General features: G+C 36.5%; 1 protein-coding gene across 2 annotated transcripts in view; it reads left to right on the forward strand.

Moving 5' to 3' along the window:
* HOOK3 (hook microtubule tethering protein 3) overlaps positions 1 to 18,279 on the forward strand; it is an 87,297-nt gene that overhangs the window by 25,824 nt on the left and 43,194 nt on the right. For both annotated transcript variants that reach the window (XM_083817601.1, XM_083817600.1), the window contains exons 4-6: positions 6,977 to 7,027; positions 10,684 to 10,816; positions 12,971 to 13,038. In XM_083817601.1, the coding sequence (XP_083673727.1) occupies positions 6,977 to 7,027; positions 10,684 to 10,816; positions 12,971 to 13,038 (252 nt within the window). The remainder of the gene's footprint in view (positions 1 to 6,976; positions 7,028 to 10,683; positions 10,817 to 12,970; positions 13,039 to 18,279) is intronic.

The following is an 18,279-nucleotide window of genomic DNA, read 5'->3' on the forward strand; positions in this document are numbered from 1 at the left end:
ATTCTTTAACCGTGAAAGTAATCTTCTACTATGCCAGCCGTTCTTCTTCTTTTTGTGTAAATAAACACCATTACTAGTTTAGTTGTTCAACTGTTCATCCATCAATCAGTTATTCATAGTCTTGCTCATAGGAGCATTTTCAATCCGTGCACTTACGTTGGTTTGTCACTAGATTATAAATGTAGGCAACATAGTCATGTGTGTCTCCTCAATATGATTTCCCTTAATATTTTAAAAACCACCATGAGAAACTATAATTAGGTTAGTTCAGTACTTCACAAGTCATGATAATGAGCTGAAGAACGTTCTTGTTGCTAAACATGGTTGCTCCTTGCCTCCAATATTGTGTGGTATAATAGTCACCACTTGTGCAAGCTCTCAGTATTATGAAGCGCATAAAGGAACAAGTCTAGTAGGGGAAGTAGGTTTAAAACAAAGAAAACATAATGTGCCTGTAATTCTTTGTGAAGCAGTGGTTAGGAGAGCTGTATCAGGCCCTCCTAACCACTGTTGAGAGAGATACTCAGAAAATGATGCACTGCATCATTGGATGCTGTCCTCTGTGGTATATAAACAAGAATATATGGTTGAGCTTTCATTAATTTTCTTGTTTAGCAGTTCATGAAACTTAGTTTACTTTTGATAACTGCAGGAATGCTGTCCTGTTAAAAATATTTTTCCCATTGCTTTACCAGTTCAAAACAAAAGTAAAAATTCACAGGGGGGGTGTTATACTCTTGGTTTTGGGGCAGGTTGTCTGACATTAGAGATTGAGCAATGAACAGGATAGAGAAAAGGAAATGTTAGAGCTCTAGGGACTTGCAGAGTAGGAAGTGGTCAACTAGCATTCTGTTTATTAAAACAGACCAGATCTGTTTGCCTACTGTGTTTAATACAGAAACATTTTGTTACTTATTTGGGGTTAAAATTTCTGGGGCACAGCATATATCAGCATGCTTCACAGTCTATTTTTTCTGTTGTGCAACAAAACCCACTATTTCTCACTCCTGGCCTAACAGCAATTATATGTTGTGGTTTAAGAAAAATACATAAAAGCACAGACTTCTATTTCCTGATATAAAAATGAACACTTTAAAATGGTTGGGGTTTAAACTGTGTACGCACTAGTGCTTCATGCTGAAGAAGATGACATTTTGAAGACAAAACAGCCTTCACTGAAACTGGAAAATGGTGTGGAAAATAAGTTTATAGCCAAAATTTTGCAGGAATGAAATTCCCTAATCAAGAAACAAGAATAGTTCCATATTGAGTAGTCCAGTAATATCAGTACCGAAAGTTTAAGCAGTTAATCACTTGCTACACACATCATTTATTTTATCCATGTTTGTAGTAGCAAGCTGTGTTTGTTCCATTCCTGAATAGCACATTTAAACAGCATGTGCCACTAGATTTTCTCCAACAAGTACAGTTTGAGTGCTTTCTGTTTGATGGAATATTGCAAAGTGGAATAATCAGTGAAATCAGAGTACAGGCTATTTAGTGTTGTAATCCAAGTGAACAAACCTTCTTTGTGAGGATTAATTTTGACTCCAGCAGTAGTGCAGTTATGCTCACACTGATTTATTCCAGTGCAGGCTGGGTTGACTTGTATAGTAATGGAACCTAGTTTTCTGTGTATGGTATCATCCTTCTGCTACTTTTATATTCTCTGTAGAGAAGGGAACACTTATTCATGAAAAGCCATTTAGAGTTTGAGGGTTTGGTTGTTAATTTTTTTTTTCCTGATAAAGATAGAAGCCTATCTTGTGAATGTTCTTCTACAAGCAAGAAGTGGAGATCAGGCATTCTTAATAGTCAGCATGTATTTCTGTCAAAAAAAGATACTTAGCAGCTGATACATTTAATTCTTTTTTGTATATACTTAGTTCCTAAGTCAGCAATGTCTCTGAATATAAGTTTAATGTGGGAATACTGTTTGTTCACAGCCACCTTTTAATGATTTTTTTTTCCATTTAAGTCAAGGATGTGTCTCTGTCTGTTTTTCCTGGTATTTCTTTTTGCAGAAGACAAGTTGGAGGGGGATAACTCCAAAGCTAATAGTACAGCCTCTCTCTAGGCCCCATTTATAATAGTGAAGAGACAGAATGCAGTTCAGAGCAGAAACCTAATGTAATGGGAACTACGCATACACACAGTCTCTCTTTTTTTTCCAATTTATGTACTCTTCTTGGCTGCACTTAGTCATATACCTGAAGCTGAATGATTAAGAGTTCTCTCATCACTGCAAGCCTGCCCTAGCAACACTTCCAGAGGTTATAAGGTTGTTAATTATAACCTGTAGGAAGAGAAATAGGTCTATGCATAATTACCCAGGGAAGATACTGTAGAATAACATTTCAACATTGGGGTTCCCATTTAGACACCTGAGTACCTGAAATGTACAAGGATAAATTAATTTACACAGGGTATTCTGTACAAGCAGGATTTCAGTCACGCATGTGATAAAAGGATAAATGGAAGAATGAGAACTGTCTGTTTGACAGCCATTTGACTGGTTGTCAAAATGTTAAATGAACAAGTGGTTATATAACCCTTGGTCCCTTTTTGTCAATCATCACAAGCTGAAGAGCATTTCTGCTGTCCATTACATTAGGCTTTCCTTTTGTTGCTCAGGTATATTCCTAAAGAGAGAAATGTAGACAAACTGTTCATACAGACCCTCAATATAGAATTGGTGTTTGAGCTGCAATTAAATAAAAATAGAGATTTCATATGACGGGTGAGGAAAAAAATTTAGAGCAGCCCCAGCCTCCCCAGCATTAAGGTTTACTGTGCCAGATCGTGTGTTGACTTCAATAAATCGTATCTCCTTTCATTCTAGTCCGTTTATCAGGTTAATGCTGTAGAGTACGGGTCAGTCTAATCAAATAGCAAGTGCTAAATATGTAGAATCTTAGAATCATTATAGAAATATAGAGTCATTATATCAATATAGAAAAGACTTCTGGTAATATCAATATAGAAAAGACTTTTAATATCATCTAGACGAACATTTAACCTTGTACTGTCAAGTCCACCACAAAACCATGCTGCGAAGTTCTACATCTATATGTTTCCTGAAGACCTCCAGGGATGGTCACTCAACCACACCCTGGGCAGCCCATTCCAATGCCACACAGCCCTTTCAGTGAAGAAATTTCTCCTAATATCCAACCTCAACCTCCCCTGGTGCAACTTGAGGCCGTTTCTCCCCATCTTATCACTTGGTGCTTGGGAGAGGAGCCTGATCCCAACCTCGCTACAACCTCCTTTAAGGTAATTGTAGAGAGCAATAAGGTCTCCCCGAGCCTTCTTTTCTCCAAGTGAAACAACCCCAGCTCCCTCAGCCACTCCTCGTAAGACTTGTTCTCTGGACCCTTCACCAGCTTTGTAGCCCTTCTCTGGAGACACTCCAGGGCCTCGATGTCCTTCTTGTAGTGAGGGGCCCGAAACTGAACACAGTACTCGAGGTGCGGCCTCACCAGAGCTGAGTACAGGGGGACAATCACCTCCCTGGTCCTGCTGACCACACTTTTCCTGATACAAGCAAGAATGCACTTGGCCTTGGCCACCTGAGTACACTGCTGGCTCATGTTCAGCCATCTATTGACCAATAACCCCAGGTCCCTGTCTGCCAGGCAGCTTTCCAGCCACTCTTCCCCCAGCCTGTAGCACTGCTTGGGGTTGTTGTGCCCCAGGTGCAGAACCCAGCACTTGGCCTTATTGGACCTCATGCAATTGGCCTCAGCCCATCAGTCCAGCCTATCCAGATCCCTCTGCAGAGCCTTCCTATCCTAGAGCATATCAACACTCATGTCTAACTTGGTGCAAACTTACCGAGGGTGCACTCAATCCCCTCATCCAGATCATTGATAAAGATATTAAAGAGAACTGGCCCTAATAGTGAGCCCTGGGGGACTCCACTAGTGACTGGCCTCCAACTGGATTTAACTCCATTCACCATGACTCTGAAGGGGAATGATGGATGGAAAAGGTACTGAAAATGAATTGAGATGATGTTGAAAATTAATAGAGATTCATCTAGAAACAATCAATTGTGAGTTGTAAGGGCTTTAGCAGTGCAATAGAGTATAGTTGTTACTATTTTTTCAGTAGGTTTCATGTCTTTTCCAAGTGGGTATGGATGTGCAGAACGGATTATGAAAGGGGTTGGGAGGGTAGTATATGTGCTATGTATAGAAAAGGAAGAGGTCAAGTTGCTGATGCAACCAAATAGGGATCCCATGTGCTGATCTCCAAAGGATTATGGAGCACTCTATAGTCATGATCCATATTGGAAATTATATCTGTTGTGTTCTGCCATTGCACGACTTAATGGTCTTTGTTAACTGTTTGTAGTTATTTTTTTCCATGTGCTTAAGAAAAAGACAAAAACATCCGATAAACCATCACCTGCTGTGTTTTAGAATTCTATATGTAATCAGTTGTCTTTAACAATTTCCTGTGCTTTTCTCTGTTACATCTGTTGTTCGTTTTCATTCATCTCTGTTTGAAGTCTTCCTTGTAAGAATTTATGCTATGACCTGGGAAATGCTAATGGATCCTCTGAGCTGAATCTGAAAACAGACAACGTTTGTGGTAGTTTCCCAGGATGATTCTCTGCCACTGGCAGTAGAACCATCTAAGTGTATTCACTGCACACTAGTGAAAGAGAACTCCCCTAGTAATACTGAAGGTTGTTGTTAAGTTTAAGCCAGTCTATAAAGATGCTGCTTTGGCTTTATAATTGTCTGATTGTGCTCTCAGTACAAAGATGGTGCAGTTAATTCCTGAAGGCAAGTTATCCCAACACTGCTGATTGGCAGTGGTTGACAAAAAAAAAAATTGGACCTCAAAGACAAGATTATTTCAGTTTATTCGCTGTTATCTTTTTCTGAAGATGCTGTCCTATATGGTGTTTTTCTTGACAGATTCTGATCAATGCTGATATTGTTCCAGCATCTCAGCTCTAAGTTCTATGAAAGTTATATGGAGGAAGATAACTCTTTGTTTTTAAGGGATTTTAATTCAAAAAATGCTCACAAGAAAAGGGGAAAACAAGTATTTTCTAGCCTAGTACATCCTATTTTGTTTCTCATTTCTGGGATTGTGTTCAAGTTCAAGGTTCCTCACAATGTTCTCATCGGTAAACTGGACTTAAATTCTACAGCATGGCCCTTGGGTTTCTGTGAAACTTTCTGCAGCAGACGCAGGTAAATTACAGACTGGAAGATTTTAATGAATCAAGTAAGAAAATTATATTCCAATCAGTGCAGTATTTGTTATGGTGATTTGATATAAAAATCAAATGATTTATATTTCTTTAAAATCTTAAATCCGTTGCAGACTTTGGTTATGATCGTTCATAGCCCTTGAAAGATGGTGGTGATTGCTTTGGGGCAGACAGCTAGAATGTTATTGTAGATTTTAGAGATGTATTAAGTGGTGTAGCCAGTTCCTTTGTAGAGTTTCCTCCAGAAAAGGAACTGTATTTTTCTTTCCTCACTTCATTTTGTCTGTTGGCTGTTGGAGTGTTGAGTCTGTCGTTGGGCTTCAATCATGCCTCCAAACTGTTTTCTGCAGTGTTTTCTTAGGTCTTTTGGAAGGTAGATAGATTCTGTCTGCTGCCAGAAGTTCCTTATTGGATATTTTCAGAATAATAAAAAGTATATACGTAATTGGAAGTTTTAAGGCAGCTGGGATTTGAGAGTTTTGTTTTGATTTGTTTTTTTCCCTCTCTCCATTATAGTGTCATGGTTTGCAACTGTGGCTACTATTGTCAGCAACATCAGTTCACAAATCCTAGTCTGAATCCTAATTCTTACACTACCTGTGTCTAAGATAAGATGAATAGAATTGGGAAGTGATTACTTAGTTCTCTAACCATCCTCTCATTTCTGCTCAGTCTTTATAGAACCCGCTTATAGACTTGCTGTCATAGGGGACAAGTGCACTGCTTCTGTTATCTAAATTTCTTGCACATATACATTGTTGGGAATCTATACCATTTGGTGGGAATCCATCGCAGTTATTTTCAAAAAAGATATCTTTTTTTCTAAGCATCACCTATAAGATCCACTGGCCTTTTTTTTTTTTCTTTTTCACAGTTTCTTAGAGACTTGTCCTAAGTCGTGGCTTCTGTGGTGGTTTGTTTTTTTTTTGTTTGTTTTTTTGCCAGAAGGGGAGCTGAAGAACTGTGACATAGACTCTATACAGCAGGAGACGTGTAACTGATGTCATTGATTATGCAGGAGGAACAAAAACTATCTTTGTATGGCATTGAAGAAATGTGAATTTTGCCTTGACACTATAAGACAAGCATTTGATTGTGAAAAACTGGGTTAGGGGGTATCAAACAAAAATGAAAGAACCAGGAGGATTAATTAGTGAGAATGTTAATAAGTTAGCCTTACGTAGGCTTGGTATAAAAGATGATACCAAGCAGTAGCTGGTTTCAGTTTGGAACAAAAGGTTTGCTTCTACAAACAGTAGATCACTAGCATATTTTATGACAAGAAGGAAGAAAAAGAATGTTTCAACTTACAGATAAAAATATATATATATATGTATATATGTGAAAATATATATATATATGTATATGTATATATGTGTGTGTGTTTGTGTGCGTGTGTGTGTGTATATATATATATACATAACCAAGTATTCCAAAGAAGCTTGGTGCTTTAGAGTCTGATCTAGAGGCCATCTGAGAACATGTGTTGATCTTCATAAACTTAAATGGGTTATGTGAATTCATAAAGATTTGTGACCAGGTCTAGCAGTCTGATCACAATGGACTATTGCATAATTTCCATAATTCTACTTCAAACTGTTTAAACAGAAATTCTCATCATGCGAATTGATGTGATTGTATGATTCTTTTATGTGATTCTTCTGTGATTGCCTACTTTATGATCGTGTTTCTGCAATTTATTCTTTGCATTTATTTTATTTCCTTCCTCTTCTTGTCAAATAGGTAAGCAACCTGAAGAAAATTTTAAAAGGGATACTGGATTACAACCATGAGGTAAGAATATTTTAAAGTAATCTACATTTATGTTCTTTTTGTAAATATTTTAGTTAACCTATTTAATGTAAATTATGTTCTACTGATTCATTGACTTCGGACTTTTTCTTCAAAAATGTTTGACTCAGGGTGTTTCATGACCTGTTCTCAGTCTTTAGCCTGCTCTAAAACTTCTTACCTGCATTACCAAACACTCTAAGCTTTTAGAGGAATATGACCTGCAAATCCTGTCATACAAACTGTAGATATCTTTGTTGACTATGTTCTGATGATGGCCTTAAACAGTACCTCTGTTCAATATTTCTCTTCTGCTCCAGCTAAAAACTACATCTTTTTTTCCCCCTTTTCTTTGAAGAGAGAAAGAGAATTTCTATCATCTCCTTACATTACTGTTTTTAATCAATTGCTTTAATCCTGGGATAATAGAGTCTGCACATGTTCTCTGTTATGAAACTCGGAAATTAACCACTCTGGAGAAGAAACAAAACAGTATTTTTCAGTGGTGAATTTTCTGTTGAAATTTGCTTTTAGCTTCAGTGATGTTTTGAAGCAAATTGACCAGTACAGACTGCAGCACAAAATCCATAACTTGTACATTCTGGACATTGCTTGTCCCTCAAAAAAAAACAAAAAACAAAACAAAAAAACCCCACAGTATTAGCTTCTTGGAAGTACTTCTGTGAGGAAGGTATTTGTTAATAAATGTAAGTATTTAAAAAGAAACAGATTTTCAGAACGAAAATGTTATACTCAGAAGTTCAGATTCAGTAAATGGCCAGCTGTCCGAGCTGAAATTAATTTTGAAAATTGATGGTGTGGTGGGTTGACATTGGTTGGCCACCAGGCTGCTCGCTCACTCTGTCTTCTCAGCAGGACAGGGGGAGAAAATACAATCAAAAAAATATCGTAGATTGAGATAAGGAAAGAGAGATCATTCACCAATTATAATCACAATCAAAACAGGCTCCATTTAGCTAAGATTAATCTAATTTATTACCAATAATAACAGAGTAGAGCAGTGAGAATTAAACTAAACAACCTCCTTACACCTCCCCTCTTCATGGGCTCAACTTCAGTCTCAGCTCGTCTACCTTCTTCCCCAAGTGGCACAGGGGCATAGGGAGCGGATGGAGGTTGTGGTCAGTCCATGAGGATTTGTTTCTGCTGCTCCTTACTCCTCCTTCCTCTGCTTCAGCCTGGGACTGGTCCTTCCTGCAGCATGTAGTCTCACAAGCTGCTCCAGCACATGCTTCCCATGAGCTGCAATTCTTCAAGAAGTGCTACAGCACAGGCCCATACGGTCCTTCAGAAAGAAAGCTGGTTCATAGCAGCCCGTTTTAGAAATAAATAAATAAATTGTTATAGAAAATTAATATCACTATGGCAAAAGTGATGCCAGCTTCATTTTGGATAGTTGGAATTTATGATGATTAAGTTTCTAGTGTGAAAACTTTACTGCTTCGATAAGCCAGCAGGTTTTGACCTGATTTAAGCTGATTAAGTACGCAAATTTATAAGTTTAACTCTATTTGGTTTGGTTTCTTTTTTTTTTCTGCTGATGCAATGCTTGTAGTGATATTGGGGATTATCTGGATTCTGCTACGAATCCTGGTTATGTTTTTCTTGAGCCTGATTTCCCCCTCCTAGCAGTCATCTTCTTTGCAATATAGATGTGAATATAGAAGAATTTTACCTAGTTAGCTGAAAATCTTTGAAATATCAATATGCTAATTTTTATGATTTTAAAAATTTTAAATATTCATACCACATCCAGTAGGACAGTCTTTCAATAGCTATCATACATTGCTGTCTTTATCAGTTACAGTAAGGAAGAACAAGAAGCTAAAGGTACCTATTTATAGCTTGCATGCTTTCTGATGCCCCAGTAATTTTGCTGCAGAACTCTGCTGCTTTAGAATAGAAGCTTCTATTCTTTTTGTAAAAGAATTTTTACAGTATTTTTAAAGTATTTTTGTATTTATTTGGAAAAAAAAGGAAAAATGCCTATTTTCATCTCATGATATTTATTCCAGAATTAATTTTTATATTTATTTTGTTGTTTTTCTTATTGCGTTATAATTGTATCTCATGGTTATTGCAAAATCTTCCTCTGTTTTCACCTTTACTTTGCTTGGTTCCTTTATAGTGTCCGCTGATACGCCTCTTCTCTTCAGCTTTTTCTCAACAGAAATTATATTGTCCTTAACTATAAAGCAGTTATGTTATTATTAATGTTAATCTGGCACTGCATTTGAAAGAAATTCCAGAAATACAGGTCCATACGTAAACACGTTATCAGACTTGTATCAAAGAATATTGTGTTTTACTGTGTTATCACAGTCCATATACAACGGTAATATTTTCTGTTGTGCTTAATGCATTCATAGAATTATTTTCTCACTAGAAAGACCTAAAGGAAGTCTTTTCATATAAGATTATATCAAGAGTTCTTTACAGTATACAAAGGTTTTAGTTGTGTTGGTTCTCATTCTTTGAGAAGGTTGTTAATAATAAACAACCATATACACAAAGAAACACAGACCCCCAAAAATACAAAATAAGAACAAACTCAACCACAACTCCCTAGCCCTGGGAAACTTTTTAATGGCTTGATTTCTGTGTGTTCTTCATATATATATCTGTTGAATGTTTTTCATAAATACCTTTACTTGCTTTTCTGTTTTTCTCGAGTATTAAATCAAAAGGAGCATTCGGCAAACAAATGACTGATTCCCTCAGTAGTCATTGTTTCTTTATTGCACCCTGCTTAAGAAATGACAGTTTCTTTTTATCTGCAATTAATGTGTCAGAGATGTGTTTAATTCCACATTTCATATTCATATTTTCAGCCCCCTGAAAGTTCTTGGAGAACAATCTAAGGGAATTGTTTAATTCCTTCTACTGACAATCATTAATGTAAATCCTTCTTAATTATAAATCAGATTACATTAATTATAAGTCACATGTTTTCTTTTTTCTGTTTTTCAGTATTTTTTTTTATTTCTGTGTGTGGGCTGTTTAATTATATATTGTACTACTACCTTAAATTCTTTTCCATTAAGCTATTTTTTTTAGCTCTGGGAATTGCTAAATATGCTTGAATTTTCTGGAAGTGCGAGGTCAAGTGATCAAGTGTTTTACAGTCTTACGTTTGTCATCCATCAATGCTAGACACATGTTTTGTAAAAGTGAAATATCTTAATTTCTACCTTTACAGTGGTATGAAATATGAGACTTGTACATAGTATTTTATGCTAGCTAAAATGTTTTTAGGTATTAGACTTTTTTAATGGAAAGCTTTGTTTAAAAAAAAAAAGTTATCCATATGCTGTTGATCATCTTTTGAGCCTGCCTTTGTTACCTTTCTTATCTGGAAAAATATCATACTAAGTTTGAAATGACTAGCTTCTTGTTAATTGGGACAGGTTTGTGTTTCACCAAATATTAGTTGTACCAAAGAATATGGGTGACTTACTACTCGGAGGTCTGTATATAAAATGGTGTTAGGCATTTTTGTTTGTTTTAAAGTTGGAATGAAAACTGTACTAAGGCGAAAAGTGAACACTTGTTGATTTCAGATCATGTTTGTCTGCTGAAATTTGTGGATCTGTGTATGTGTAGTGATACAGACATGTATGTACTGGCTTTTTATGCAGATTTTGGGGCAACAGATTAATGACTTCACGCTTCCTGATGTTAACCTGATTGGAGAGCATGCTGATGCGGCGGAACTTGGAAGAATGCTCCAGCTTATTTTGGGATGTGCTGTCAATTGTGAACAGAAGCAAGGTATTTAATTTTGAAAGAATGTTTGCTTCAAGACATTGAATGAAAATCCAGCTTATTGTGTAATCACTTAGGGGAAAATGATATTTCTCAGGTTGCCATTAGAGACAAGTAAGTATCGTTTTTATAAGTAATAACGTTATTTTGTCCTACAGATAAGAACTACTGTTTTGTTATGAGTTTCAGTAGTTTTGCACTCTCAAACTGTGGAATTGGTTTTGCTATCAACATATGTAGTTTCAATTTTTGTTTGCTGAGCTAAAAAGGAATTCCAAAAAGGAAAATTCTGGAGCCCTTGCTCTCACCATTTATGAGGTAGCTCTGGGTAGTTAGGGATCCAAAAATATGATTGGTTTTAGGAATGCATTCCGATCACCTTCTTATTGCATGGCAGAGAGCCACCACTATGACTGGAAGCTGTTTTGAGATATGTTTGGTGTGATCTTGGAGACTGTAGTTTCTGAGAGTTTTTCATGAGACTGGCAAATAGGAATAATGACTGCTGGTGACCATGGCCTTCTCAGCAGATGCTGAAGACTAAGCATCAAAGACATCCAAAATGGCACTTAGGGCCCCTGTTAGGCAATTGAATCCCACATCAGCAGTCACTGAAAGACAATTCTGATTCTCTTGACTCCTGTGGTATCAACTGTCTATCTGACATGCACAGTTAAAATAGGGACCCTTTCATTTTTCCTGCAGATGCTGCAGAGGGTGTATTGGACAGTGGATACACTAGTTAGTGTCCCAGATCTCTTGCTCTAAACTAGCTATATCCTTGGGTGCTGCTGTGTGTCTTATTGTTAGACAATTACCTTAAATTACACTTATTTCAAGCCGTGTTACGATAACAAAGCAACCAGTTTATTCTTAATACTTAAAGCAGGGAGCATAGAAACATAGTTACTAAATACACAGGTGGATAAATAAAATGATGTTTATTTATTTACATTAAAGTTGCATTGAAGATCTGTCTCTTTGTGATTTAACTTGTTGCAGTTCCCTTTCTGTCAAAATGGCAGCTAGGCTTTCAGACCTTTTGTCTTCCTCTTGCATAGTGCATCTTAGCTTTTTAAACTAATTTACTTGTTCTAGTTTTCTCAGGTGTCTAAATTACTTTTATCTCTCACTACGAAATTGCTTTTATACTTTCCTTGATCAGGAGACAGTCTGGATACCCTATTAATTAAAGTAGAGGTGATTTTCTTCCACAAGTGCAGAAATAACTCCTTTATTAGACCGTCTGTCTTTTCTGTCTTATGTAAGATTCTTTCTTCCTTTTGGTGATAATTTGGCATCTTCAAGTGAGAAGTATATCTTATTCCTGTATTTCTTTTAACGTTCAAACTGACAGAGTAAGAGCATAAATAATCAAAATATCTGAGCAGTCTAGTTATGTGTTTTGAATGAGACTTGGCATTACATAATTAATCACTTTGAGGTGACTGATCCCCAGCATCTTCCTCTTTGGCAAAGAATGTAGGTGGCATGTAAAGGTGATCATCTCTGACTGGAAACCATACGATACTGGGCAAATTATAAATCCCTGACTTGGTCTAAACATCAGGATTTGTCATTCTAACTTGTCTCTTTTTGCAAAAATACTTAACGAGTAGCTCAAATGGACTTACAGGTGAGCGAGGATAAAGTGGAGGGAATTCAGTTGTGATATAGCACAAAAATTAAAACAGAAACTAAGAACAGATATGGAAATGACTTGAAATGAGGATGTTGTAGAAAGGACATGAACCTTAAACTCACAGAAAAGGACAGTCTGTCCTTGGACTGTGTACTTGTGTAGCCTGAATAGTTCGGGAACAAAGTAAAAAAAAAAAAATTAAGAAAAAAAATGAGTATAGGTAGAATTTAGACGTAAATTTCAGAATTTACATCTTTAAAGAGTGACATGCAAGAAGGAAAAAACAAAGGATGATAATCGTGTACTTTTTTCATTGTTGTGGTGTTCCAGTGCGCCTGGATTTACATCTGATCAGATTTTGTGATAAAGTCTTGTGTATCTTTTGGGGGTGGGACTTAATTGGTGGTTATGCATTTCTGTATCATCTGTGACACCTAGTCAGTTTGTAGGAAGGATACAGCTTCTGACCTCATGTTTTGTGTGTAACATTCCAGAATGCTCTTTTTTTTTTTTTTCAGAGTACATCCAGACCATAATGATGATGGAAGAATCGGTTCAACATGTTGTCATGACAGCCATTCAGGAGGTATGCCAGAGTACCCACAGTGTGCAGAAGTTCAGCTTTTCAGTGTATTACAAACATACACCTTTTTTTTTAACTTGGAAAAAAAAACAGTTAAAAGTAAATAAAATAAGGGGAATAGGTTTTGCCATTTTGCATTGAAAAATATTAAATTTTAGAGACACAAAGCACTAAAGTTTGCTTTATGTCATGGAACTCTACTTGAATGTCCCACTTTTCTTTAAATCTAGAAGATTGCAACTTCTAGATGTTTTTGATACTGGGTTCCCTTTCCTATACCTTTCCTACCCTGTGTGTCCTGAAGTACACTAGACTGCTTCTGTATGAGTGACAAATATGGTAGAATTTCATCAAAATTTGTACCTTGTAATCACAGAACTCCATGAACTAAAGGAATTAATGTTTTCTTTACTGGACAAGAAAGAGAACTGTATAGCAGAGTATTCTTTTGTCAGCTGTAGTGTTATGAATAAGGTAGTGAAGGTATTTGTGATATACGTTTTTACATGTTGGCAAGTATACTACTGTGTATTTTGTAAAAGTGCTGTTCAGTAGTAGGAAACTTGATTTGCTTCTGAGACTGCGATGGTTATGGTGGTTAGCCTGAAGAGTTCCTATATGCAATGAAGGATTTCATGCTCATCTGTCAGTGTTGAATCACATCAAAAATACAGATGGGCACATCAGAGAAGTAAAGTAAACCAGAGTGTTGATCACTACTGCCAAGAAGCTGCTCAGTGACTTCTAACGTGCCCAAAGTGCCTAGAAGAGATGTGCCTATTAGTCTTTACAGATGCACATTTACTGCCTGGAAGGCAAGTCAGGTAAGCAGGAAATCATTGGTAATAACCTTTCATCTGAGCCTGAATGAGAGAAACTACATTCTACATTGAAAACCAGGGTAGTTTCACTTTAATGCCTAAATACAGAAAGAGGTATCATTGAGCTTATGGGAACTCCAACCTCAATTATTACTTCGATTAATGCTGCATCCATGCAATTCTAGATCTTGCTGGCTGTTTATGGACTCATGTATGTAATTTTGCAGACAGGATTTTTGAAATGGGCGTTAAAAGAATCCTTATGCTAAATCATCTTCCAGTCACTGCTGCCAAGAGCAGGCAAGCACCAATTTGACTGAAATTTGAGATATTTTACTTTAGCTTTTTTTTTTTTTTCAAACTATGAGATAATGTTTTGGTGGATTTTCTTACCTCATCTTTTATTAAACTTAGCTTTTAGGAGCACTTTATCCCTTATTGTCTTAAGATAGAAAAGCCTCTCTTATCCTTCCTCCTGGAGAGGAGGTTAAAAATCTCCTGGATGTTAACTTAATTTGATAAAATAGCTGGATCTGAAGTAGCCTATAAGTCTTGGCATTTGACGAATAGGCATTGAACTTGTTTGGTGTTTGTGCTCTGTCTCAGAGATTGGGAGTAGAATTGGGGAGAAATCACAGAATGATTATCTCGTCTGGAACACATTTTGAAACTCAGTGAATCAGAAGGTTTACTATTCATGGACTGGTCAGATTCTGAGTGATCTTAATGCTGCCTTCCAAGCTGTGATTAGAAATGTAAGGTATTTAGACCCAAATGAGGAGGACCTGAGGTGCTTAACCAAAGAGGTCAGAAAGTATCCTCAAAAACAAGATTAGGTCTGAGGAGACTTTTCAGAGCTGCACCTTCAGTCTTTGACTTTGGAGGGGTGAAACTTCATTGTATTTAAGGAGTTCTTCTGTTTCTTGGACTTGGAGCAGATCTCAGAATCCAAGTGACTTGGACTAAGCAGTGTGTAGGAGACACCAAAATAAAGTGCTTAGGAAAGTAGCTATATATGCATATTTGAAAAGTTGATATGTCACCTAATCCAAACATTTCAAAGCACTTGACATGCAGTTACACTTTCTTCAAAATTAGGTGTTTAAAAAGACCTCTATAGGCTTTACTGATGTATTATGTAATTCATTTTTCTGTTTCAGTAAAGCATATATAAATGCCTTGATACTTTATGGGTTTTCATAGATCATCTTAGTCAAGAAAATAATTTTGAAAAGAATCATCTGCCTTTTTTCTCTTTTCTCTTTTTTTCATGAAAAAGCTGTTTTTAGATGGAAAAATGAGCATTTTGTTTTAAATTTTATTTGGTAAATTTATTTCATTTTTTAATTACTAGTGATTTTTCAGCACTTCTTTTCTTTGCTTTCTTATGTTTAAAATAAAAACATTTATAATAAAACATGGCTAGCACTCCATAAAGGTTTTATGAATTTAAGAATGCTTTGTTGGCACTTTATCAGTGAGGTCAAATTGATTTGGTTTATTACCACCGCCTAGTTCCTTAGATTCCAATCTAGAGATGTGCATTTCTAAATGCAGACAGTGTACGAGGTAGAGGAAGAGCAAGAATTATATATCTATCAAAAATATTGGCAAAAAAGTATTATATACAATTATATATTATGTGCTATGTATTATGCAATATATTCACATATATTCCATTTGTAGTGTATTTTATTTTATTATTACTTGCAATTAGTATGTTATATTGTGTATAATATGAAATGTATTTTTAATTTCATAATTGGCAGATTTTTTTCTGAAGGCAAAAAATCTTTCCATACAGAAATGATTTTGGCTATTCTGTATTTTACTTTCCGTGACATCTTTGCAGAAAATAACAGGAGAATTTCCAAAGTCTTCTGCTTGGACTAAAGCAAGTGTGTTTTCCCTTTTCTGTGCAGGTCAAGTTGAAAGTCAGAATAGGCTCTTTACAGCAATATACTAGAGATTGTCAAAACTTGTATGGGTGCATAGCAAAAAGCCCTGCCTGTCTGGATTAATAGTGACTGTGTTGCTTCCACAAAACAGAAACTTTTGTCCTTTAAATGTGCAAAGGTATCAGGGGATTTTGAATAGATAGAAAAACATGTCATTGGGTCTGTTAGCAGGAAGGGAAAAGTCATGCTGCATTAAGGAGTACACACTATATCATTCATAGTGTTATATCTTTAAAAAGTAAATAAACAAGAAAGGAAAGCAATCCCCTGAATATAGAAGTTTGTGTGAATTGTGCAGATTTCACAAGCAATAAACTATCAGTTCTACAAGTATTTTTTTAAGACATTTTGCAAAGCTATGAGCTTGGAATTGTATAGATATAAAGGATTAACATGAACAGAATAGGAAATAACAACTGCTTCTCATAAAAACCAGACTAAGAGTTGTAAAAATTGTCACAGTGCCCAGGTTAGTGTGCCACATAAAATCCAGAATAACCTCTTTACCACAGAATAAGCTCTTTTGTATCTAAGTAACATTTTGATTGTTTGAGCTTGTGCTACTTTGTCTTTATTCTAACATCATAAAATAAACCAGAGAAAAGCGGGGAAATAAATGTTAGATGCTTGCTTTTTTACCATGCACAGTGCTTAAGAAGACTGTTCTTTTACTGTAGAGGCCTAATGCCTGTTGCTGGGTTTTGCAGGCAGTTTATTCATTTGCCTTTTTAAAACCTTTAAAATCTCTGCACATCATTGTTCATTAAAGGTAAATATTAAAACAGATGAAAATACTGTATTTAAGCTAAATTATGAGGTGAGAGCTGAAAGCCAGTTCTGGAGCTGCAAAATTGAAGACCTTTGTGCCTATCTGTAGTTTGCTTGTCAAGAAAATAAGACTTGCAGCTGTGGAGGGAGAATGAGAAGGCCACTTTCCACTGCATTTTGTTCTCTTGGGTCAGCCAGTTCAAATACTTGAAACAAATAAAATATTAATGGTTTCCACACTAAACTCAAAGTATTGGTGCTGACTCATACATAATAAGACCGTGTGTTCTAATACCACACTTAAGGCTGGATGTGAAGCAGTAAAACTACAACAGTATTTCAGGAGTTAGACTGAATGTGAGCATGAAAGTAAGGGAGGTATGGCAGAACACAGTAAGGATGTTTGCTTTTAAAATTAATAACAGTGTATTAGTAATAATGAATCCAGAAATGTTTAATATGCCATCAAGCAGTTAACTGTTAAAATGACCATTTAGGAGCACTGAACTTCTGTACTATCAGAGATTGATTGGCTAGAAACAATGTGGAGAACAGGGAAAATTAGGCAAACCTGTTATCTTATATTTCTTTAGATGGACAGAAAGTGTAGTATGCATTTTGAGTTGACATATGTAACTGCATGAAGTCCTAAAAATACAGCATTCAGTAAAACCTATCCTGAATTTTTCAGGAAGTCTTGTAGTAGTTTGTATAGGTGGGTAGAATGGTACTGTGCAAGATGTGCTGCTTATAGTAAAATGTTTGCTTTTAAGGGGGGAGAAAATAGGAAGAGGCAGTCCAGAAGCAGAACATAGCGAGGACATCTGCTTATATATACTGTTGTCCTCTCCTCTGTGTGGGAAAATGTGTTGGGAAAAGGTAGAAAAGCTCCTTCCTCATCCCTATTTACTTTCCCTTTTCATTCCACTTTTCCACCCACTTCTTAACATGAGTGTATTGTTAACTAATGATAAGTCAGATTTGTATATTATTTGTGAGTAATCTGTTGGTCTCATTCCCATTTCTTGTCTGGACACAATCCAGCTGCATAATTCCTTAGATTTCATCTTTAGAACACCCACCATGTCACAGGTCAGAATATTGCAAGAATGCTTCCTGTCTTTCTGTTGTGTTTGTTCAGTCTCCTGTTGCGTTTGCGTGTCTCCTATGGCCCTTGACTTCGGGGCCTCATGTGCACTTCCCATGACATTTTTGTGCCCCAGATCCATGATGCACTCCATGGAATTCACTTCACAAATTTAGTTTAACATTCATCTACACACATACCATGTACCTCCAGTACCTAATTCTTCTCTGATCTGTCAGCTAATGTAGTTAACGTCACCCCTAATTCTCCCTAATTTTCCCCCTGATTCTCCCTCCTTGTAAAGCCGTCTGGACGTGGCCGTGAGCAGGGAGGTTGGACCAGGTGACTTCCAGAGGTCCTCCCAACCTCAGCCATTCTTTGATTCTGCCCTTTTTTTTCTGGATGTTTCTGCAAGGGCTTCTCAAGTGTCGGAAGTTCTTGGAGAAGTGGCAAAATGTGCTGAAGAATAAAGGGATTGCATTTATTGGCCTCAGCTTGTTTCCTTTACAGTAATCTACAGAAGGGAGCAACATCACAGTGGCCACTAGTAGGTTGTACAGCCTCTTGTATTGCTCCTGCATAAGTCTAGAGCAGGGCTGTAAGCTGGGTT

Source organism: Anser anser, assembly GCF_964211835.1.
Source record: "Anser anser genome assembly, chromosome: Z".
Lineage (NCBI taxonomy): Eukaryota > Metazoa > Chordata > Aves > Anseriformes > Anatidae > Anser > Anser anser.